Source organism: Phalacrocorax aristotelis, chromosome 2 (assembly GCF_949628215.1).
Source record: "Phalacrocorax aristotelis chromosome 2, bGulAri2.1, whole genome shotgun sequence".
In the NCBI taxonomy this organism is placed as follows: Eukaryota; Metazoa; Chordata; class Aves; order Suliformes; family Phalacrocoracidae; genus Phalacrocorax; species Phalacrocorax aristotelis.
In genome coordinates, this window is record NC_134277.1 from 64,318,690 (window position 1) to 64,343,496 (window position 24,807).

Consider the following 24,807-nt stretch of genomic DNA (forward strand, 5'->3'; position numbering starts at 1 on the left):
TAGAGTAATAGCTGAAACAAAAACCCAAAAGTGAGAATGAGGAGGTGGACATAGGGCCAGAGAACCTTTAGGTAACCGTGACAGCAGGGTATTTCAAAGGTGTATTTAGAGAAGGTCAATGAAATGTCTACTCAGCTGCTTATGGTGAATCTCTTCTCGTGCATGAAACTTAAGAAATCAACCATGCATTCACAAGTTGAAGCCAACAACTTGAGAGCAAAGCAGATGACAGATACATGAATTGCACTGAAAGAAGCTTTAAGTGGCAGTGCTGGATAGGCTAGGGAGGAAGCAGCACATGGAAGGACGCAGACAGAGCTGAAGAAGTGAACCAGGACCATGACTGTCATCATTACACAATGAGGGCAAATTCACCAAGATGGTATTTTTCAAGTTTTTTTTTAAAAAAAAACAAAAAACAAAAAACAAAAAAACCACAAAAACCCAAACACCTGTGACAGATTAAGAATATTCTTTGAAAATTTCAGCCTATCAAAGAGTTAAACTTCCTTCTTCACAAAGGTGCTGTAAGATATGTGTGGAGATGAAAGAAAGAAAGGGGTAGGTGAACTACTGAAAGATATTAGAGAAACCAGAGTAATAGGGTGGAGAAGCAGAACAAGCCAAGGGGGAAGACAGTCAGAAGAAATGGATATGCAATACAAAGCAGAGGACTGGTACTGGCAGAGTCACATTGAGAAACAGAGACCATACATATAGTAGGCAACTAAAACACAGTGAATCAAAAAATTTTTCAACAGTTTCTTCAAGAAAAATGAAATTAAAAACTGCCCAAACACTTTCAAACTTCAACTAGAAAAAACACTCTCTGTGATAGAAAGTAGGGAAAAAAAGCTTATCCCTCAAACCCTGAAGGCATCAGTAAGAATCTTATTTTCAGCTGAGTCACAAGTATCTATCTTTGCTTTTTAAAAGAAAATATTTGAGTGGATTCCTTGGAGACTATAAGATTAAGAAAAGATTCCACAAAGTCTCCAATTATAAAAGAAATAAAACTGAACGCTGTTTTGTATAAACAGTGTTTTGGGACACATTCCAAAAGATATGATGGGAAAGGAATTAGCTTTAAGAATATGAAGAGCAATCCACTCTTTGCAACCTAATCCAGAACCTAAACCATGTTATTTTCATCCAGTACAAGCTGGAATGATGATTTTAATGCTAAATCTATCCACAGGCTTTCACTTTGAAATGAGGTAAAAAAGAAGGGCAAAGATCATATTTGTTAAGAATATGACAAGTTTGTTACTTTAAGAGTGCAAACAGAACTAAGCAAATTATCTTAGTTATGATCACTATGTTCAGCCTATATCAAAACAAATACTATGTGCTGATATGTATAGATCTTTCCTTTCCCTCTAGATATTCATCACTGCAGACTAAGATTTCAAGTCATGTGAATCATGATGGTTACTGACCCTCCAGTACTTAGGGAAATACATCAGACTTCTGCTGCATAAATTAAAAAGTCTCCTAAATGAAAATAATCAGATGATCTGTTTTTCTGTACTGGCTCTACATAAAAAGCAGCATAGCCAGCTAAACAACAATGCCTGTAAAGCATCCAAATAGAAGAGGTGAACATCAGATGAGTGTCTTTTTCAAGAATGCACTGTAGGTCTCTGAAAGATCCTAGTTTCTGACGTTTAAGACATCCCACTTTCATCATCATTATAGATTACTATACTTTGAACATATCCACCACAAAACCTTATCTCTATATTCCTTCCTATATTGGAAAAAATTGAGAAAATTCAAAAAAATATTAAAAATTATACAAACAAAAAATTACATAGGCTTTCTAATAATTACTAGAGTTATTAAATGAAGACATTTGGCACACCTGACTTTCTAAACAGTTGCAGTCCCAAGTTTTTAGAACTGTAAGTTTCAGGAATGTGTGCATGCATCTTTACTAAGGAAAGCATGTAGAACAACTCCACAATTAAGTTAAAGGTTTCAGATTTCCAATGAAATACATGCAGTAAGAAAAAAATACACATAAAAATCAGTGCCAACTGTGGAACACTACTCTTACTAACGAACACCCACTACACAAAATGTAACCCTAATGCAGGAGAACACATTACAGTCCCTTTCCACACCAGTACTTTGGTGGAGTACTTCGGCTCACACACAGCCAGCACAGCCTCATGGCCAGTGCAGTTCTAAGCAATCAGATGAGGTTGTACGTACCATGTGAGAGGCAGTGCCCTTTGCCCCTACCATCTCCACCTCCCAGCAGCTGTATTTTGCCAATGGCATGATTAACTCGGAATGGCAACAAAGCTGTAAGGAGCAACACAAGTGAAAAAGCAAACTCCTGCAACTGATTAGCAGCAGTGGAGGCAGCAGCTGAGAGGAAATAGCCATCAGGGACAGCCTCTTGTAACAGCTCACTGGAATACTCAGCAACTACACAAGGAGTCTCCCTTTTGCATTGTCTTCCGTTGAACGATAACATTTCAAATGGTTTCTATATTTTACCAAAAATAATATGTTTTAGCCTAGTTCGCTATAGGTGAAATACACTGTACTTCTGGTGAATAAGCAACAAGTCGCTGCTATTCCATAACTTCATCTATTTTATGAGTTGCTAGGACTGTTTTGTGAGATTAATCTATTTTAGGGACTACTGCAGAAATGGTGTACTCACCACTGACCCTTCCTCAAACACTGCTGTGAAATGATATTGAGCTGCTGAGCCACATTCTAGCATATTCACATTTAAAACATACTAAAAGAGAGCAACTTTTAATGGGAGTCTCCAAAAGGGGAAGTGATGTACCTCAGAACATCATCAAGTAAAATTCTTGGTGAAAACCACAAAAATGTAGGACTCTAACTTAGACGTGGCTTATTGCTAGTCATTCACATTCTGGAACATATAAATTTTTATCGTTCTACATTCTTATAATAGGGAATGAATTTAACATTGTAGGAATTTTGCAGCTATGAATAAATTCTTGGGCTTAACAAAATCAGTGGCAGAGCTTCCCACTAACTCTAAAATATGCAGTAAACCCAGAAATTTACCCAGAGTACAGTGAGAATTCTGTCTCACTACCAAAGAGCCATTCCCTTGCTTGTTTTTTATATTGTAACATAAAAATTATTTTGTTTAGAACTAAATTGTATATTGTTGCACGTACTTTGCCTTGCAGTAGGATTGTAAACAGAAAGTGGCACCAGGTGAAGTACAAATGTTGATTCAACATCCATGTCCCAAGTAGCACAGTACCATAACATAGTATAGACAATCTCTTCAGTTCGGTACTTGAGCAGCAGTTAGGCGGGGTGACTTAGACACTGCATAGTGATGCAGCGCACCATGCTAAATTACATATAGCCAGAAATACTTATCACATGACTTGGTATACCAATTGTATGATATGTTTAAATTATTGCTTTCAGAACAAATTAGAAGGTAGGGCATAGGTTATTCTGGGACTTTAACTTGTCAATTGATAGCAGGCCACATCATGAAACAACTTATTCTCTAGCCCAGAGATAACGAAGTAGATAAGCAAGTGTCGATCTAATATTATTTTCCAGATGCCAAAGAAAGTACATTAGGATCAAGTTTGCTCTAAGGCAACAGACATCATGTGCATGCAAACACAATAGTAGCAGTATTCAAGATAGAACAGTACTATGAAACACTAAATTGTATGAGAAATGAAGTCCAATACCTTAAACTGACCACACTCAGTTACTGTTTTTTTGTTTGTGCATTTTTCCCCCCCCTTCGATCTCCTGTCTCCCAGTTTCCTATTTGTAGTGTTACCATTTTATTACTTTTGGAGAGAAGAATGTAAAGAAGAGTATGAAAAAAACATACACTGCTATTTGAGAAGCACTGGTAACGTGGATAACAATGCTCTACCAAGTCTCTGAAAAGAAGCAATTGCAAAAGTTGTAGAGCATGCTGCAAATAAAATATAGGAGTGTACAAAAAAACCTGGTACAACATACTAGTTTGCATTAAATGAATTCTGTCCACATATGCATTCAAAGAAGTCAATCAAGACTTTCAGTCTTACTGTTTTCTTGTTGTTTTAATACAGTGGTTTAAATCTAGTTTTCTTCCAGTTTTCTATATATGAAAGGAAATTGAAAAACCTCAGTTCCTTCACATGGAACTACACTTTTTCCATACTAGACATCTGAGGCCTGAAATCCCCCCTTCCACACTTTTGCTATTTCAGTTAAGGGAGTTACTGGTAATGATAGTAGGTAGATATTCTTTCTGGCTCAGAGTGAAGGATACAGATACTTTGCTTTTGGTTTGTCAAAACACTGCTGACTCTTTCTGGGCATCAAAGTCCCTACGTTCTAATCCTGGTTTTGGCAGAACAAGAGTGGCTCCTCTGCCATGCAGCCCTTTCTTTCCAAGCTTTTTGGGAAAGATGTCTTTTGTCCTCCTCCTTACGTAACACTTCCATCCATCTCACTGAGGCACTCCAGTCTTTGGGAGGGGCTACCCTATTTTTCCATCTTTTGCTACTTTCCTTCCTTTGCTCAGGGATGAGAGCACACGGAGAGAAAAGCACCAATACAACATTGCATGTATTTCCTCATGGCCTGATGCCAACATGGCCTGTACACCAAGAGGAGGACTGTCATACTTCAAGGGAAGCTGGTGGTTAAAGTATTTTCTTGGACAGAAGCTCTGGGTACAGGGGACAAACTAAGTTTGGGGACTACTTACTACCTGCAAGTGACAGCCTTCTCTATTTTATCCTATGCAAAGAAGAGTTTTTAGGAGAATTAAGCACAGCAGACCATACTCCAATAAAAAGTGCTATGTAAACCCTTTTCTTTTTGACAAATCCTTGAAATTTGTTATTAAGAGCCACATAACAGTCTTCAAGGTTGCTTTTATCCTAGGCCCTACAGGCATACAGCCACAGAAGGCCATTCTTCTCAAATAGATTATGAACGTCAAATTATCAAATAAAAAAACCACATAAGCGAAGTTACTGAGCCCTTGCATAACAGTGTAGCAGCAAGATATAGTCAGTGCATTTCTAAGGTTTGTTAGGTAACAGCAAATTCTTCTTTGTGTTATCTGACAGGGGATTTCATGGGGCATTTTCTTCCCTCGGTCTATACCGACAAGCAAGATTCATGATGTGATTCCGCTTCTGTTATGGAGGAGACTGGTGACACAGTACAGAAGAGCTACTAATGTTAACACAGGTACTCATGAACAGAAATGCAAGTTGGGCTCACAGATGTCAGCCTTTGAGGTGGAACATATAAGAACAGCTAACTAATGCAACTACAAGATGTTAGACAACCAAATTTAAAGGATGTTCAAAAAAGTGTGTCAGGGCAGGAGAAGCATAGATTTTGGGTATTGAAAATGCTATGCTGAACGGGTAAACTGGTGACGTGGAATCAATTTCTGGGAATGCAAGAAGTGGATAGAGATTGTCCTTTTTTAGGAAATATTTTTCAGAAGTTATTCTCATAAATAGGGGAGAGAGAAGGACAAGCATAGAGAAGCCTTTTAAATGTAGAGAAGTAAATTTGGTCACAAAACACTAGGAAGAGAAATTTTGTGGGAGGAGAGAGAGAAACGTGAAATGATTTTGCCTCCATTTTCTAGAAGTACTTTTTTTGTTACTTCAAGGCTCATCTGTGATGCCATTTTCAAAAAACCAAGGGCAACACACACACACTTAGATCTTAATTTATCTTAAAAAAAACAAAAAAGAAAACAACAAACAAACAAACACGCACCAAAAAAACCCCAGACAAACAACAGTTACAAAATCAGCAAAGCACCAACCACAAGACATGTAGTATTTAGCTTTCAGACTAGTTGAGAATTAGGGAAAAAACAATATTACTATTTCAATGAACACTGAATGGTTACTATGAAGTCTTACTTCTGATGTTATAACAGCAGATGTAGAATTCCATAACGTAAGGCAAAAATAAAAAAGTGTTTTCAATGCTGCTTGTGAGGATTAGCAATATAAAAAACTATTTTTGTACTAATCTGAAGCACACTAGGCAGATTACATGCTGTAGCTCCTTTACAGAGGCTGATTCCTCAGAAGTTATATTTAAGATAATTTCTACTTATTTTAATGCGTTACTGTGTATACCCTGCATGTGTATATATATTGGACAGTCCATGTAATTTTAACGTTTCAATCTTAGTACACAAAATACATTCCACTGAATTTATTTCCTTCTCCCTCCAAGTATATTGTGGTTTTTTAACTTTACCCTCAACATCTGTTTGCCACTGATGGAAACAGGTCACGTTTGTAGAAGGGCTGGGCTAACAGTCTTGCTTTCTATGAAGACCAAAACTGCAAAAGCAATTCTAAATTTAGATAACAAAAAAAACCCCAAACTCTATTCTGCCCTTTAAATAGGTAAGAATGAGAACACTGCAAAATGCCAGACAAAGTAAATAAATAACCTTAGTTTGCTAATTTCCCTCTTGGTTAATTAACACCTATAAATGACCTGTAGCATTGACAAGTCCAACTTCATCCAGAAAGCCAAGGTTTAAGAATATCTATCCAAATAGGATTGATTACTGATTACAGCATTGTGAGGAGCACAATTCAATCAGATTTTTTTTTTTTTTTTAAGGCTGGAACTGCATTCCTGACTAAGCTGATGTGACTGCCAATGAGGTAAAATGCAGAGTGTTACTACTCTATAATAATGTTGATGTTACCACTTCTACATTTATCTAAAGCACAGAACATATATCATTTTAGACTGAAATTAAAGCTTGTCAGAAATAATTTTTCTTTATATTGTTTGGAATTAAAAACCTTTTGAATTGATCCATTAAGAAAATTCTCTTCTCTCTAGCTTTGTGTTTTTCAGACCATGTCTGCATCCTTAGGCAATGAAACAATTTTTATAATTGTAATAAAACAACAAAGTGTTGACTTTAAGTTAAGAAAACTGTTGCTTGAATGACTAAATACTTCAGCAAACACAATAAATCCTTCTGAGTTTAACATACAAATAAAACACATGCTTGAACAGGTACATATGTTTCACAATTTTTCATATGTAAGTTTGCTTGAACTTATTTCAGTTTTAGTCTTCTGCTTGGTGTTTATAGAGCAGGTCTGCATCTCTAAATGTCAATTTTGGTTTAGTCAAAAAGCATCTAGTCCTAAGCAGCAAAACTAAAACCTTGTCATTAGAAAAGCACAGTTTATAGTATAACGTACAGCAGTAATGTTATACTCCAGCAAGAAATACAACTGAAGCATCTATCTATTTCCATGAAGAGAGGAATGATAAGAGTCAAGCTCCTGCACTTCTTGCTTATTTCTGGACATAGACATTTCAGTTTGCCAATGTCAATTGAGAATCATAGATCTCAGTGTTTGCTTTCTTCAAAAGCCAGAAGACATGAGCACCACGGAACTATATTCCCAACAAGAGCAAATCAATACATTTTACAAGAAAATCTCTCTAATATAATTTTTATTTGTTTTCAAAGACCAGAGAGAGACAGTCTGCCATTTAAAAACAGTTCCAAATAGCATTTGGAACAATTCTTCTCCAAAGCAGAAGAGGGGGCAACTTACTTCCTCTCGAGTTTGTAGTAATATCACAACTGATCAATTTAATTTCAATTTTGTTTCAGCAACAGTTAGGTGCAGATTTATTTATTTTTTAAAAAAAGTTCGCCTCTTTGATCTCTCAACTGTAAGATATCGTCTATTTTCAAAGACTCTTTTAGACTCCCTTTGCCCTCGTTTTGGCTCCTAATGCTACATACCCTATCCAACATGTAATTATTGTTGTCAAGCTTGAGAAAACACAAGGAGTCCCCCTCCCAAATAGTGGAGGAATGAACTGTCTACTGCTTGTCTACCTGCTGCAAAGCTAACTAGTACAGAATATCACCTACAGGCAGTGTCTTAACTTACAGCAGTATGCAAACCAATGGTAGAAGATACAGACACAGTAAGAGGCTAATTCCACAGAAGAGTTAAAACTGCATGTTAAAAAGTGTTGACAACTATTTTTGACACTGAGGTACTGCATTTTATCCCTTACTCATATGTAATAACCTTAAGTGTTTCTCTGTGTTCAATTCCCAAATCCAGCCTTTCTGGTCATGTTACTTGTTGGCTACTGCTTTAAACAAGGATGTTCAGTCCATAGAAAAACCCCACACCAATATTACTGTCAAGCAATTGGTACATACAAGACTCATTTACACATTTACAGAATAATCAAAGACAGTTCATGCAGCTGATGTAGAAAACAGGCTCTAGAGAAGGTCCTCACCTGCTCAGTATAAGGTTAATCTTTAAATTTTTGAAATATTCTATAGAACAACTACCAGGGCAGAGACACTCAAAGCAGGTAATTTTACATATACTATATTAAGCCTCATTCTTCACATTTTGTAGGTTCCTAACAGCTAACTATGGTACAAAGAACTAAGCACCTCCAAGGAACAAATGAATTTACATATTTAGAATATTGAATATCTTAATAGGTCAATGGCTCCTTGAAAGACCTTTGGACAAGTAATGAGTTCAGTTATACAAGCATCACCAGTTTTATCAGTGGCAGATAATAAGCTATTTAAAAGCATGATTTCTAATCAGAATAGAATAGACTTATTTCATGTGGAAGGGGCTTGCAACAATGATCTAGTCTAACTGCCTGACCAAGTTGAAGCATGTTTTTAAGGGTATTGTCCAAATGCCTCTTCAATGCTGACCGGCCATAGGGCTTCGACCACCTCTCTACGAAGCCTGTTCCAGTGTTTGACCACCCTCTCGGTAAAGAAGTGCTTCCTAATGTCCAGTCTAAACCTCCCCTGAATTGTTCCTAAGCTAATTATTTTAGATAGTGTTCATATACAGATAGAGCAGTATACGCCAGAAAATATTATTAGGATTTGTCTCTGTTAGTTCGGGTATGTGCACGCGAGTGCACATGTACATGTAGTATTTTGATTCTTCATGCTTCATGAAAGTTGTAAGTTTATTTAGGTTCACGCTGTAGATGAAAGAATACAACATTTAATTGTTAGCAGCTGTAACATTAAAGTATTGTGCAAGCAAAGGTGGTACATGTATTGTCGCAATAATAAAAACCGTGCTGCAGCTTGTCAACGTGCTGCTGGATCTCTTTTTTGTAACTTTATCTGCTACTTAATCCTTTGCTGATGAAAATTTGGAGCAACTATTTTAATATTAATAGTAATTTTTAAAAAATCAGGGAAATTTTAGATGCAAATCCTAGTTTTCTGTGTGAAATATTAATGAAAAAAAATTTAACAAACATTTACTAAAAATCTAATAGATGTCCAGAATCTCTTGGATTTGGGTAAAGCGTGTTACATTTATGCATACTCCCCTACCAATTTACTATATTAAATAATTTCATTTGAAACATCTGTGAGAATTATTTATTAGTCAGAAGCTGTTCACAATTCTTAGAGAAAGATTCTGTTACTAAAGGGCTCATCTTTTTATCAGATGGAACAGAAAATAATTATCCACCATAAACATTCTGGTTCCATTTTACTCTATTATTTTAAAATGTATGTTACAAAGATTGAAATAATAAAAGGCCATCTTAATCCACGTAATGGTACATATCACCTGTCTCTGTCAATGAGACATTTAAAAGCATCTCTTTATTAGAAACACAAATCAATACACTCAGGGGACTGCAATAACTGCTTCAAGCAATTTGTATTATCATTTCATTCTTGATGTTCCTACTCAGAGCAACATATTATGAATGGCGTGAAAATGGCAACCTGTCACAATTGATTTTTTCTAAGCCTCTTGCAAGAATTTTTTCCTTTCTTAATACAATTAAGTATCTTCTTACTAAACACAGGTCTAGGTTGTAAGATACAGCGTACAACTGAAGTTCCATTTCTTTATAATTGAGGGCCCTCCCCAACTCACATTAGAAACATTACTATGAAATGAAGAGCTATTTGCTTTGTTTTGAACTGAAAGAACCTTGCACAGAAAGAAGCACTCAAACTTCTGGTATCTTTTCAACAGACAAATCCCCTGATGGTGCTTTCATTGCTTACAAAAATCCCTGGAAGAGCATTCTGGGTACTGACTGGAACCTCAGTTCTATCTTACTCCACTTCCTCTGGGAGCCTGAGTAAGTTTTAGTAGTCTGTTATAAACATTCCTTAAAATACTGTGTAGCTTTGCCCAAATACCTTATAGTAAATTTGAGAGAAGTGAAGTGGGAATTAATATTTAGGTATGAGACAGAAGTATAGAAGCCTGAGGATGCGCATTTATACCTCAAATGTTTCCATTAGTACCTGTAACACTCCTAGCTAAAGGAAGAATAATTTTACTTCCAGAATAAGACTGAGGCAGAATTCACTTCTCATACCAAAGTACAAGTCAGTCCCGCACACACAAAATACATCAGAGTAACAGCTTGTAGATTTTTTGTTTTAGGTACATCTATTTTTAAGTTTTATGAAAACGAAAGTAGGAAATCCCACATTAAGGCTAACTTACCTTATTTTTCGGATTGGATGTGTTCATTACACTTCGAGTTTCCTTGCCTGTGTAAATGACAACACCAATTACAGTTCCTGAAAAAAAAAACCAAACAAAAAGTAAAACAGAGGTGTCAAGTAGTTAAGAGAAAATTTGTCTGAATTAAAACTTGCAGTAATTTACAGTCCCTCAAACAAATCAGTTGTATGAAAAAGCCCAAACATTTATGCAATGTACATAGTATTGTGAATGTTGTTTTTCAGAATTGACTATGATGGATCGTTGTAACTTCTTTAATTAACATCCATAAAAATGACAACATACTTTCCTTCTTTTTAATGGAAACAATACTTTAACTCGTTAAAAACTTATACTTGAAAATTGTCTCCAACTGTTTTCAGAAGATAACACACAGCATAAGTAACTGCCCTTCGCAAGGAATTCAAAAACGAGTACAATGGTGCTGAACACATCATACGCAAATTGCCTGCTAGCTCTGTCATCTGTAACGATGTAAAATCTACTTCACCCAACTACCTTGATAGAATCCCATACAAAAATATTCTCCCGTTCATTAACTTATAAAAATGATTTCCCAGTTCCAATTGTCTTTTAGTTAATTTTTACTGGATGGTATAGGAAAACTTGGCTTCAGCATCGCTAAATGCATTTTTATATTCAATACAAATTTAGGTTTTTATTAATATGCCACTATCACACTTTCTAGCACAAAACAAACCCCTTATTTCTATTACTTTTTCAAGTGACCTGAAACAGCTTTATGGCAGTACAACCAATATGTAATATTTTTTGTTGTCTTTACATAACTTGTCAGAAACATCCTGCTTAGAAAATTTTAAAAACTGTAGAAGCATTACACATTTGTCTGTCATCAAATAACTTGTCTTTGGTGATCAGGATCATATGCAAGATCTACCACTACTCTTGCAGCATTAACAGGTTGTAAAAAAATTGAAGGAACACACAAAGGAAAAAAGATAACAGTTAAAGATGTTGGCATTAAAGAAAGGAAGTTTCATTTACTCAGAAATGAGAATGCAAGAACTTTGAATCTGTATACAAAACATCAGTGATTATACATTACATCATCTGGACAATTAAAAATTAGTTTTTCTATTATTTTCCTCTCCATACTAAAGCTTTTTCTTAAGGCTTCCCTTGACATAACATTTTCCCCAAAGCTAGTTTGCCTCCTCTGACAGTTCCACATGCAAAACTGTACATTAGAATAGAGGTAACGTGCCCCCAGCACACCTCCTGATTTTTGTAAAAGAATAGTCACTGATTCATAATTTCTGAACTCTTTCTACTGGTCTCCAACCAATGCCAATATCCCTTTGCGGCACTTTATTTTGGAGTGATCCTCTGAGCTGACCTCTTTGCAATGGTCAGAACACACTGGACAATATTCTGTAGGGAATCCCCGCCTGCACACCCCAGCAGTCTCTGCCTTTGTAGCACCTTAGTTCAGTACAAGTTGGGGAGGACTTTTCTATTCCAGTGGACCTTTCCACTAAGTTTCTTCTGGCTAGGCTGCTCAGGAAAACGAGCTGTCCTACATGTCTCGTCTTTTGCTCCTTGAAAAGTTGTTTTCAGAGGTGAACATCGGATAAAACCCACTTTGACTACTGAATTTTGATCATAATTTTTGCTAAATCTGACTGAACTGTTGCTTTTACTGAGGCACTGATCTTTGATTTTAAATTTTTGGGGCTGTTAGTTACTAGCACAATATCACTGGTAAATCTAGGGTCCCTTAGACCTGAATTACAACAGTTTAAGGAACTCCAAGCCTCATTTTAGTGTTGTCCAACAGTGGTTGCCCCAGGGACAGTTCTGGTGTTCTGGAGGGTTTTTTTTTACCTACTGTTCTCTCTCATTACCCTCAGCAAATCTAAGCTTAATACCAGCTGTGAAGCAAGATGTATACTTGCACTAAACTCCGTGTTGGCCCACAGTAGAAAGAACAGAATCCAATTTGGGGTTCCTCGAAGCATAGCTGTACTACATGCCTGGACTTATTAAAAGCAATTACTCAAGTATTTTTATGTATGGGGCTCAATGCAAACTGGTTCTCATGTAAACTGGGCAACCATTGATTCATAAGGGCAGAGTGGTTAACAAAGGAGACAGAAGTTACAGGAGATACCACTAAAATAAACATGAGGGCCTGGAAAAGAGGTAAGAGGTCTTGTGCAGAATTAGCACACACATAGTCAGGCATACTCTGAATCCTGTATGTGATCGTCTTCATTTTTGGTATGTCCCAAGCACTATGTGAACCATGAAAAACAAGAGAGTGCTCAAATTAATAAAAACTGTGTGTAGGACTTGGCACAAAATAGTGTTTTTTACAGCTATGCAGTTATACAAATTGTTCAGATTTTATCTGAAGTGACTTTGCAAGACTGACACCTGCCAAAATCTCCTCTTAATAAATACCTCATCAGGTCTCTCAGAAAACTGCATTACCTTGTTTAGAGTTCAAACAACACTGATCATTACAAAAAATTGTGAGCAAAAAAAGTGAAAGTCCATACTGTAGTGGACCTTCTGAGGCTGTTTAAAATTTAACTGCTGACTTTCCTCTCTCCCTTTCCAAAAGGGAATCTACAAAGCTTCCAATAAACACAAACACCACAGTCAGTGATTTCATGAACACAAATGACCTAAAAAATAAGTAATTTAATTGAAGATAACCTAAAAGGTTTTCAAAACACTTAGTGGTTTACATTATTTGGTTATATTTAAAGATGTTTCTTCAGTGGCAGCAGTTTTTCAAGTTTTCACTAACCAAAACTTCCTTTCCTTCAGGCACTACTATTAATTCCAAGCAATAATATAAAGAACGGCACATAGGCTCCATACCTTGCTGCTACCTTTTTGAAACTCACTGGGATGTTGCCTGCAAGTGGAAAAAGTCAGAATATTTTTTCCTATCTCACTTAAAGAATAAGAAAAGGATGGCTGCATGCTTTGGAATTGAGAGAGGGGCTTTTGATTTCCACCCCTGCCGGATGCTTCCAGTGTGATCCTGCTAAATTAGTCTTTCTATTTTCTGTGGTTAGGATAAACATCATACACACAGTCACCTGATCTCTGTCAGGGCTTTATAGCAAGGGGCAGAAAGCACTTCAGATCTGGCAGCAGTAGGAATCTCCATTTAGATATCTGAACTATCAATTCTGAGACTAGAATACCTGGGTATATAATATTATTAGGTGTCACAAAATGGTATTTTTCCCCCCATTTAGCTTACTGTTATTCTAAAGGGTAAGGAGATGTACTGAAACCAAAGAAAGTAAACACCTTCCAAACGTACAAACTTGAGAAATCTCACTCTCCTGAACTTTATTTGTTGATCTAAAGAATAAACTATTCCACAGCCTTTTTATTTGTTTGACACTACATGATTTTGTTGAATGGTTCTCAAAATCCAAAAAGAAAATAGTCTTAAATTATAGCAAATGTTCTTGTCACTTGTACTGGTCTAGCAATAGGCTTCCGCCCCGTAGAATCCATTATTGTAGTATCCTGATATTTTCATGAACTTTGGTACATTGAACATGTAGTTGGTAAGAATCCTTAAAACCTTTATACACTTACACTTACTGTTACTGATCTGCAAGGTGATTGATTTGTGGGCTCTCTCCTCTAGAACTGTCAGGACATTAGCAACCAGGGCTCAAGTTTTCTGAGGTATTCCCCATATAATTCCCCAAACACTTCTCCTAGCCTGTCCTTGACCCTCTGTATCACCTTGACAAATAGCAATGGCATGCATATTGGAGACAGTGGGCTCTCCTAGATGTTGCAATGTGTTTTATGTAATATGTCAAAGGGAATATCAAGAAATTCAGCATATTCTTAATCACTGGAAGGAGGAAAATTGGAAGGAGAATGCCCTCACCCAACAACTGTCGTATATGTCCTACGCAAAACCTTTTTTAAAATTAAATAAGGCTTTGTATCTGCAGCTCAGCTACATATTCCTTTTCCATGCATCAGTGATGTAGCTCCCTGTCTCCATCATAAGTCAGTAGGAGGTCAGGATAATAGCGCAGGTTGACCCAGAATGCTTTCTGACAACCTCCAAGGGGTTGGCAAGGGCATAACATAGTCCCAAGTGCAATGAGTCGCATAGGTTTTTGGCTTAGTAACAGATGATGTCCATGCTGCTTAAAAAGCACTGGAGGAAGCAGCCTTCCAAGCTAGGGTGACTGCCATACTGAAAAGTTTTAAGGCAAATGAAGAGATGTACAGGCAATGTTGCAGGACAGAACTCTATCCCCTACCATCTGGGCCCAGGCTACAAACACACTTTATTGAATCAAAGTGGGAAAGTAATAGAAGACTAGGCTTGCACATAGACATGATATGCTCTTGGGTGAAAAATACCTGCATGTAACAGAACTGTGAGCCTAGACAGTTAAGGAGACTGAAGTAAGGTACAAGTGTGGTTGAGGTGAGGTAGCTATCTACAGCATAGAAAAACAGTACAGACTTTCACATGCTACAGGCTGTTTATTCTTCTGTTTTCATGCAATCTGAGTGGCGCTTGTCTGCAGAGGTTGTGTGCAAGTGTAATCTTCCACTAAATTTTTCAGATATAATCCAGGACTGTGACAGGCCATGGTAGGGGAGGGGATGCAGAGGTGTCCGCAAACTTGTGCAGGCAGAGTCCACCTCTGACATCCTGCCATAGCAGGCTTTAAGCAAAGCACTTTAAATGTGTTTCTAATGCAGTCAGACAGTGACGAGGGTTTTTATTAACAAGATTTTCAATTGTCACAAATCTTGGAAATTCAATTATCAAGTCTAATTTAAAAAAAACAAAAACAAACCTATAAAAATTCAAATTTAATTCACTTAGCATCAAGTATCCTAACTTAGCTATGTACATTCAACTTGGAAGTAAGATGAAAACGATTGACTGGATACGTCAGTTATCAACCAAATCTAGAATATCTTAACAATCTGTTAATTGTTTTGCCTTATGGTCTTCTTCAAAACTATGTGCATAGGGCACCTATAAGACCTTATAAATTCCTTATTAGATAAGCAGACCGAAGGCAATAATTTCCCACTCTTTGTTAAAAGCCTAACGTGTGAAATGTTAAAATTACCTCCACAGAGGTGCTGAGCAATTCTTAAGATGTGGATTTATGATGCCATATGGAACAAGCAAATAGCCAATAGAAATCTTATATGCTTGATGACTGCAGTACTTACATGAGAGGCACATTATCACAATATTAAATTGTCATTAATACGTGAGATGACATATGTGAGATGAATGATATGTCAAAGTTTAGATTAAAAAGATATAATTAGTGTCACAAAAGCAGTTACTGAAGGTAATTATTTCTCTCTGCTACCTTAATTCAACCAACTTCTGTATGCACATCATGACACCATTTTTAATTACTTTATCACATGTTATTTTTCCCTTCAGAAGGGGCTGCAGTCTTGAAGAACCATTCAGTATTTTTACTTTATATCATTCAGTGCATTACCCTGAGTCTCCCTTGGTGTCTTATGTCACTATTCAAAACCATGCTCCAACAAGAGAATTATCTTCTAGTATGTTTTTCTACTGCTATCATTAATAATGAACCTAAGTCCTTCATAAACAATTAAACCTTCACAAGACCCCTCAGAAGTAAAAAACCCAAACATATGCTAAGGCATAAATTTTAAGGAGCGCTGTTTCCATTCATTTGGGTGCCAACTTTAGAAGGCGGAGCAAGAGGCTTCAGACATTAGCTACACTTCTGAACAAAGTCAAATCATCTACCCTGGAAACGAAAACATGAGTGGTTTTCAACTAAAATTCAAAATTACGAATTCAGAATTACTGACTTTGCAAATGTACACCCTTTGGGTGTAGTTTTCCCCTGTATATAGATTTGCGGAAAAGCAAACTCAGAACAAATTTACACAGTATTGAAATTTATAATTCATAAGCAACATCTTTTTACACAGTTACAGATCTTGCCTACTTAAGTTAAAACCTAACTGAGGACAATTTTAGGCATCATCCATTTGACAGAACAGTTTTAGAGAGAACAGTTTCCCAATCAAACCATCATTTTTAATCAAACCAAATGATACTGAACATCAAAGAACATGACTATCTTTTCAGACTCTGGAAAGGAGTGCTCAGTCAAAAATTCCTTTCCCACCTCCTCAAACTTGATCTTTTCCCCACAACTGTCTAGAAGGCCCCTCACTGATGTAAGGAGCCTTCATAGTAGGGAATAACTTCACAAGTTAGCTGGAGACCCTTTTTTACTTCCCCGCCCTCCATACCCCTCCTCCTCTTGGCTCATGTTTCCAGTTGTTCCAATTCCCTATCTTAAATCCTAGCTCCTTTTTAGAAATCATGCTCTCCTGACTCCTTATTGTCAGTCTTTTTGTGCAGAATAACCACCACCACCACAGCCCTTTTTTCTACAGTCCTTTTGATTTTTCTTACATAGAGCAGAACTGGGAGAAAACATTCTTTTGCTCTTAAAAATTACTTAAAGCCTGAATACAGCATCTAGATAATGTGAACTCCTTATAATACGAGACATACATGAAACATTACTAATATTTAGATGCCACCGTTTTTAAATTACATACCTGTTTAACTGATTACACTTTCTGATTAAGATTTTGCCTGATAAAAGATTTTAAGCAAAACTTTACCTGCAGCATGGAGTGTACATAAAAGAAAAACTAACAAATGCAAAGCCACCTTTGCTTTTCAGCAGGACCCTATCCACAATGAGCTGAACAGAGCACTTTACAACCTGAAGTTTTAATTAAAACAAAAAGGTCAGTGACTTTAGTAGGCTAGAAGGTACAGCACTACTGAAATGGCACAATTTATGTAAAAAAAAACCAAACTATTAAGGAGGATTAAAAAGGTATGAAAATACTGTGAGTAGCATGATGAAACTGATAGGAGGACAGAGAGGAGCAAGAGATTAAGAGCTTGGAAGACAAAAAGATTTTCAAAAGCCATTAATATTTCACATTGTAGACATAAAGATACGCTTCCATAGAATTTTTTAGATACATTATCAGCTTTGCTGTTGCAACACTTACCTGAAGCAACAACAGTGCTTGCCCATAATGTATTTTCTATGCTTAGACTTTCATGAACTGCTGGATCACTGTCTTCCTGTTAAAAATATGAACAGCTAATAAGTAAATCAACATCACAAATAGTCATAGTTAAGGACAATGCCAAACCATCTGAATAATTTGCACAGGATGTCTGCATCCTTGTATCAATACTATTCATTTTACATACTTTATTTGTCTGTATACACACAAAAATAACTTTCTGAAAAGTGAAATAGTGATTGAAGTTCATATTACTTAAACCCAATTGTATTCAAAGAACTAAAGCCAATAGTGTTTTAAAAGGAACATATTCTTTTCCTCAGATGTATCAAAGTGCAGAACAGTTTACTATACCAAGCAGTTAAAGTGAATTATGGACACTAACCACCAAAAATTAATACCTTCTTCTCTATGACAATTTAACTAATCTATAATTCATACAATAAGTTATGGCCATCATAATTTTGCAACCCAAGTGACATCATATCAACTTCAGAGAAGAATATTCAGACTTTTACGAAGACACGCACACTTCTGTTTTGTTACCACATACTTACAAAATACACATCTGATGGGAAATTCCAATAGGAATTCCAACCAGAAACTGCTTCCATGATTATTTTAAACTTTCCTTTTTTTCGTCTCCCCTCTCTTCTCCCAAGCAATAATGGTCCACAGATTATAAACAGACTAGATCTCTCACAATCAGTTTGGAGCATGTACAGATTTGTTACTCATTAGCAGCTGTGAAATGTGCTGTTACAACTAAGGGAAACTTTAGGAGGTAGGGTACTCAAGTGTATTTGATCGAACTACAGATTTTGCTAAACATTTTGCAGGAAAAGGGGGACCACTGATTTACCAAAGCACACAATAAATTCTACATGTCAATAATCAAAACCTATGTCCATTTTTCATCTCTATTTTGAAATAACCACCAAGCACAGGATGAGATGCTTACAAACCTCTGTTCCTAAAACACAAAAATCAAACTAAACAGATACATTTTGTGTGTATACTTCAAAAGATCCCTAAATAGCAAAGAAACTATAGCTCTTATTCTCTTAAGTGAAGCAAAATAACTGCTTAAAAGACATAGAGAACCATTCTGTCAAAAACAGAGGGGAAGAGAAGGAAGATACGGAGTTAGCTATAAGAAGACAACCACAAGTTTTGAATCAAGACTCATACAAGAAGCAAACATTCTGTCAATAATCAGTGTTCTGTAAGATTAGTCTTTCATTAAGAAAAAGGAAAAACATTTTTTGACTCTTGCCTAAGGAATTAATACTGCAAGAATTATTTGCCATACTCCTAACAATTAAAATACATCAGGTTTGAGACAACAGCAACCACAAGCCCACTCGTAAGCAATAACATATCATGTAGGAATTTTCAGTAGCTGGGGAGTACTAAAAAGAGCAGAAGTGAATTCCAAGATATTGCTACATAACAGCAGAAGTACTTCATATTGATAGACTAATGAATGTTGAACTATATGGAACTGAAAATGTATCTCTGAAGGTAAAACAGGATCAACACCTATAGCAATACGCAAAATTATTTATAGTATTAATAACACGAAGTGCTGATCACTGAAACATTAAATATCAAGAAAAGTATTCTGATCTAGCTCAAGAAAGTATTATTTGTGGCAATTATCAATCATCTTTGTAAACTCTAATTTCTGAAATGAATGCCTTTGGTAGGGTTCATCCACAGCCTAAATTTTTGAATACTTTTTCCTAACTTCATAATGCTTGGATTCCTGGTTTGATTTATGATTATTCCTGGGTTATTCAGATTCTGTGATTATTTCAGCCTTCTGAAAGCCTAATTAAGCAGCATATAGACACATAAGTAGAAATTATCCATGAATACTATTTTTTCCAGAGAAAGATGATAGTAATATAGTAAAAATACTAACTGCAGCTGTTCGGGGCATGGCAGTCAGCAGAGAGATTGCCCTCTACACCTATAATGTTGAAACATGACCACATTTTGTGGTAAGTTCCCCTATGCAACTTATTTAGAGGCCTCAGAATGTTTCTACAAGGCTCGAAATAGGACACAAACTGACCATATGTGAGCTGAAAGCTGGTATTAATTTTTTCATTCTTATCATAGACTTTTCAAGAATTGCTGAATCTAACAGGACAACTTCCGTGAAATTCTTTCATACTTTCATATAGACAATGCTGATTAGCCATTTGTGACAAGAGTGGAAGGCTGCTGCTTTCAACACAAATGGTGGGCCTTGCATCAAACAGGAGTCTTAATTTCACACAGCTTACCATGAGATGCACAGATTGTTTTCAGTCAGCAACACACATGCTAACCTTGATTACTTTTATCATCCACAAACTATTCTGCATAGTTCAAACTGTTTCAACTTGCTTGATTTTATAATTCTATCTCACATCATACACTGCAATAAGAAAGAAAAAAAGAAATTCTGCTCATGTATTCTGAAGAGGAAATTTGTGGAGTTTCTCACTGCATCACTAGGTCAACTGAAAAAAATGTATAGGTGTACAAGGAAAATGCTTTTATTTATAAGAACTCACTACTGTACCTCAAAGAGTAAATCATGCTAGAGTTTGTCAGAGGAGTCTCCAGTAGGCATATAACTGAATGATGCATACTGACAGAGAGCTGACCACAAAGAACCCATATTTCAGTCAAACACTGCAACCTCATGAAATGAATGGATCAGTCTTTTACAATCTTCGACATACAGTGATAGGACACAGATGTGAATACCACACTTGTGATTAATTTAGACTCAAATAAGTAAAATAATTCTTGTATTTTCTCTCAGAATTTCCATACAGAATACCTGTTTTCCACAGTGGTACTCCAAATAGCTCCCCGCAAGCACTGAAAGAGGTAATTTCCCATCTACCACTTACTAAAACTGCAATCATACTGAAATAGTAATTTTTGTATATGCTGAATTCCAGCATGAAGAAAAAAATTTGAATTTTGTCAGGAGCATTGTGTTTTAACTAGATATTAGCACAGAATTAATGTATAGAATTAGAGATACAGAAAAGTTGTAGAATTCAAAGCAATGTTTGCTGCTATATCTTTGCCTAACTTTATAATTCTAACTTTAGGTAAGACTAAATTAAGACTTCAGAACAAAATAGCTATACAAAAAATGCCTATGATTTAATAGTTGGGTAATACTGTAGGTTAATATATCCTACAAAAAGGTGGACAGATGAAATTCCATACAGTAATTGTACAATGAAGGACACAAAGGCAGAAAACATCTCAGTTTCACAAAGCGAGGAGCAAGGAACTCGTTAACTACCCAGAAACTAAATTTTGGGATTAAAAATCTACCAAAACACTAACTTAATAGTGAAGATCAAGCCAAATGCTTAGAATTACTAGGAGAGAAAAAAAGAACAACAGATCATGCTACTTCAAAGAAATCCATGGTTTACCCATGTCTTAACTATGTAGTTCTAAATCCCTCCTCCCCTCCTCTTATTCCAAACAGAAAACAAGAAGAACTTGAAAATGTACAAAAAGGGCAAAAGGGTGGTCCATGTAGCTTCCATACTAGATATGACTAAATAAATCTGGACTCTGGTGAGGAACAAGACAGACATCTATGAAATGGGCACCTACAAAGGGAGGATAGATACTGCTGTCTCTCACCAAAGAAGTCATAAATAAAGCCTGCAAAATTAAAACAACAGGCAATTGCTTTTCATAAAAATACGCAATTAACCTGTACAACTTCTTCATATTTGAATGCTAAAAGGTTACATAGGTTCAAGGAGGGACTGGGTAAGTTTAAAGAAGCAAAATTCATTGCAGGTTACTTGCAGAAGCCAGCTCTGACTCAGGAAGTTCCCACATCATGAGTTGTTAAGAGACAGAATAATCCTCTGAAGAGGCATTACCATCTCCTTACTCTAGTCTCATTCTCTTCCCCAGCAGCCTGCTTCTGGCTATTGTCAGGAACAGGATACGAAGCTAGGAAAATCTTTTTTTCTGCCTTAGTTTATTATTCAGTTAGCAGATTTTAAGACAGTGAATTATGAAATTCTTCCATACTACACGAATAAATTGAGAGTCCTGCAGTGATTATGGAGAGCTGACAACACAGCTAGGCAAAAGTCACTTGTCCAATGTTTACCTTATTGAAATGCCTCCTTTTAGGTCACTCCAAATAGAAAAAGATGTAACGAGCTATATCTCTTCCAACTGATGCCGTGCTCATCAACAGAACAGTTCAGCCAATCAGTTAGTTTCTGTTCATTTCATTATGATCCTTTCATGCCTTTACACCCTCATCTAACATTTCCACCTTTCTACAGTTCATTCAATTCACCAAATACCACACCTTCTGTACCCAAATGGATGATGCCTTAACCTTTTTGTTCATTTGTCATGAGTTGCTCAAATGAAAAATAAAAAGTATATTTACAGGCTTAGCTGTTTCACATTATTTTTATTTCTACTTTTGGAGAGATGGTAGGGATAGATGAAGCAGGGAAAGGACAGGGCCCCTGATTCCTGAACAAGACGGGCCTGTGGTAAGGAGAAATGGTTCTGCAAATTCTGTGACGCTACTATAGCTAACAGAACAATATATATTTTGGGGTAAATTAAATCCATCACTTACGCTAGTAGCAGAAATTTGACATACAAGGGCTTCTTTGTCCAGCTGATAAAGTTTCCACTTAAGGTCTGCTGGGTTGAATTCCATTTGGCAGCTGTATGTTTATTGGTCTTTAAATTCTGAATTAAGTTCATTACCAGAATAGTGCAGTTCAGTATTGCATTCAAGCTCCATTCAGGCTCAGTTTTTGAAGTCATGTGCAGTATTGATCACAGAGGTTTAAATTGTCTACAATTCCTAGTCTAGGAAATTAGTCTGTAGCTCTTGCATGTGCAGAGAAAAAGGAACTGAGCAGCAGTGAAAACATATCCTACTCTGTCCTGAATTCATAATACAGCTGACCAAGGATCATGAGAAATTTCAAGTAGCCATTCAAAGGTTTCAAAGCTACAATTTATTAGAAATGTTTTCAGATAATGCCAGAGGCCTTTGAGACTAAATACCTAGTCCTTGAATGAACCAGCATACCACTTCCATCTTTTCCAGCCCTGTTCCTACCAGACAGAATGCAGCACAACACCTTCACCAACTTCTGTAGAGAAGTTGAAGAATACTCATTAGTTTAGTTGCATCACTGAAAGAGATTCCTTCCCCACCCCAACCCCACAGTTAATTAATCTTGCTATGTTCCTTTACTGGCATATGTATTTTGGACAGGATCTGATTAGGTTCTGCACATGTTAGCTCACTAGTCTGTCTGTCTGTATGGCTCTTAGTGCCAGCACAAGGAAGGCGAGTAAAATGCAGCTGCAAAACATAACACCATTCCCTTCAGTGGCAACACAAAATTAAGTCAGATCATAGCAAACACAACCATTGCTTCAAAACAGGTGATTTTCTAACACTAAATATGAAGTAACATTCTCTGTACTAAAATACAAGACTTAGCCGAGAGAACATCTGTATAATTAGCCCCAGGCCAGAGATTCTAGTCATAATATTAATACGCAATTTTCAGTGCTCACATCGCAATATGTATCTTTCCAAAATACCAACAGGTACATGCAACAGGTTTTGCACCAAGGTAGTCTTTTAAACATCTGACAAGGTGCTACATTGGAAAAAAAATATACAAAACGGTTCTGTACCATAGAAAAAAAGTGTATTACAGCAGATGAACTAAACTCAGAAGGACTCAGTTCTCTGAGATTTCTACTGGAATAATAAAAAATAAGATTCAGATATATCCCAAACTAAATGAAGAGACTGAGGTGACAGCACAGAGCTGCAAAATAGGAGAAATTTAAGAAAAAGATTATTAAGGATATGGTGGAAGAAGGCCCCACATTTAAACAAAAAGCAGCCAAGGTCAAAAGCAGAAGAGAGAATTTCCATAACTCTGCACAGAAGCTGTAAGCAAAAGGTAAATAATACTGGTCATCCTCTATAGTACTCTTTGGGCTCCAACTGGTAAAAGTTGGGTTAAGAAGTATAACTACCTTTTATTCTCTTGCTACAGACATGTTTTCTTCTCATGCCTTTCCAAAATTAATAAAATAGCTTCCTGATTTATCAAGCTTAATAGCAGTATCAGAAGATAAACTCAAGTAGTTATGTCTGTGAAAATCCCTATTCTGTGCATCACTATTTCAAAATAAGCTCATCCAAGACATGGATGATGTCCTGAGGACAAATAAAACCCCCTCACATTTTCGCAGAACACTAGTTTAGCTTATCTGTTCTTTCTTGGTAGGATATCCAGAAGATGGGAGAGGAGGAGAGGAATTAACTTATGTCGTTATTTAAGGGCCAGACACAATCCTTCCCACATGCCATGCAAGGACACACACTCTCTTTCATTAACTGACTGCATATAATGCACCAAAATCCATAGAGGACAACAGAAAATGACGTCATGTGAAGCTGGCAGACGTCAATAGAGTACGGCAGAGCTTCAACTCCTCCTGACGTGGTTATGCAGGTGTACTGCAAAATGTATCTTGTTTCAGCTATCAGGTTTGCTGTGGTTATACTTCTCACATAAAAGTACTTAGAAGTTGTTCCCTCATAAAAACTCCAGAGCTGTGCACCTAAGTTTCTGTTCTGTTTTATGGTCATGCACTTTTTGAAATGATCTAAGTTTGTCTTCTACATTGTTAGTAATCTGTCTTCATAATGGGGAAAAAAGAAAAGAAAAATCAATGTGCTATTACCCTGTCAACCTACCCTTACAAGAATTCTATGAACATCAATGCTTAAGTAGGAAAAATGTATGCATTAGCATCACTAAGCACACTAATTTTTTTACTTGAACATAAAATAGAAATTAGATGCAAAAACTGATTTAGTGTTAAGAAGCAAGGGCTTACAGCAGAAGTAGAAAGATAAATCAGTAAACAAATGTCCTAAAGCAACATTTTACTATGCAGAAGGTACACCATTAACAGAAAAGAGGAAAAAAAAATTCTAAAATATCTACAGTGTGATCTACTGTGAATCAAATCTGAGGGCATTGCCCTCAGATGCCTGCACACATGAGTTCGGCTTAAACTGCCCTTCCTACTG

The 24,807-nt window shown here is 36.4% G+C and overlaps 1 protein-coding gene across 3 annotated transcripts in view; it reads right to left on the reverse strand.

The window, feature by feature from the left end:
* ATP9B (ATPase phospholipid transporting 9B (putative)) overlaps window positions 1–24,807 on the reverse strand; it is a 176,513-nt gene that overhangs the window by 64,722 nt on the left and 86,984 nt on the right. For all 3 annotated transcript variants that reach the window (XM_075083873.1, XM_075083875.1, XM_075083874.1), the window contains 2 exons: window positions 17,640–17,715; window positions 10,542–10,618 (listed from right to left, as the gene is read on the reverse strand). In XM_075083873.1, coding sequence (XP_074939974.1) covers window positions 10,542–10,618; window positions 17,640–17,715 — 153 coding nt within the window. The remainder of the gene's footprint in view (window positions 1–10,541; window positions 10,619–17,639; window positions 17,716–24,807) is intronic.